Source organism: Egretta garzetta, unplaced genomic scaffold, assembly GCF_000687185.1.
Source record: "Egretta garzetta isolate BGI_Z169 unplaced genomic scaffold, ASM68718v1 scaffold928, whole genome shotgun sequence".
Lineage (NCBI taxonomy): Eukaryota > Metazoa > Chordata > Aves > Pelecaniformes > Ardeidae > Egretta > Egretta garzetta.
This window is the reverse complement of record NW_009260632.1, coordinates 35082-35620: the sequence shown is the minus strand read 5'-3', so window position 1 is coordinate 35620 and position 539 is coordinate 35082. Positions and strand designations below refer to the sequence as shown.

Below are 539 nucleotides of genomic sequence, written 5' to 3'. Positions count from 1 at the left end.
TTCCCCCGGGCATCATCCCAGCCCTGTTCTCACAACTAACGAGCCTTCCTTCTCCGTCCCCTTTCAGACCTGCCCAACGCCCATGGCCTGTCTGTGGATTGGGTGTCCAGAAACCTCTTCTGGACCAGCTACGACGCCAACAAGAAGCAGATCAACGTGGCCCGGCTGGACGGCTCCTTCAAGAACGCGGTGATCCAGGGGCTGGACAAACCTCATTGCCTGGTGGTTCACCCCCTCCGGGGGTAAGGCTCTGATGGGACGCGGTGCCAGTGGGCTCGGGGTCAGGCGAGGAGCGCTGGAGGAGGAGGAGGAGGAGGAGGAGGAGGTGTTGGTGCAGGCGCCCATGGGTGTGCGCGTGACGGCGCACGTGCGCGGTGCAGAGAACGGGTTGCTCTTGGTGCATGTGGGAGGCGCGTGAGCAGAGACGGGGCCGCAGCTCGGGAGGTGTCCACCAGCACACGCAGGCTGCCGTGTCCCGTTCACACTCGTGTGCGCCTCAAGGGGAGCCGGGAGCCGATAGGCGGGCATCCGCCCGGCGG

At 65.7% G+C, this 539-nt stretch overlaps 1 protein-coding gene across 1 annotated transcript in view; it reads left to right on the top strand.

Annotated features, from left to right (window-relative positions):
* LOC104132272 (low-density lipoprotein receptor-related protein 1) overlaps positions 1 to 539 on the top strand; it is a gene marked incomplete at both ends in the record, with an annotated part of 38951 nt that overhangs the window by 3463 nt on the left and 34949 nt on the right. Inside the window, 1 exon segment of the mRNA XM_035900950.1 lies at positions 68 to 331. Coding sequence (XP_035756843.1) covers positions 68 to 331 — 264 coding nt within the window.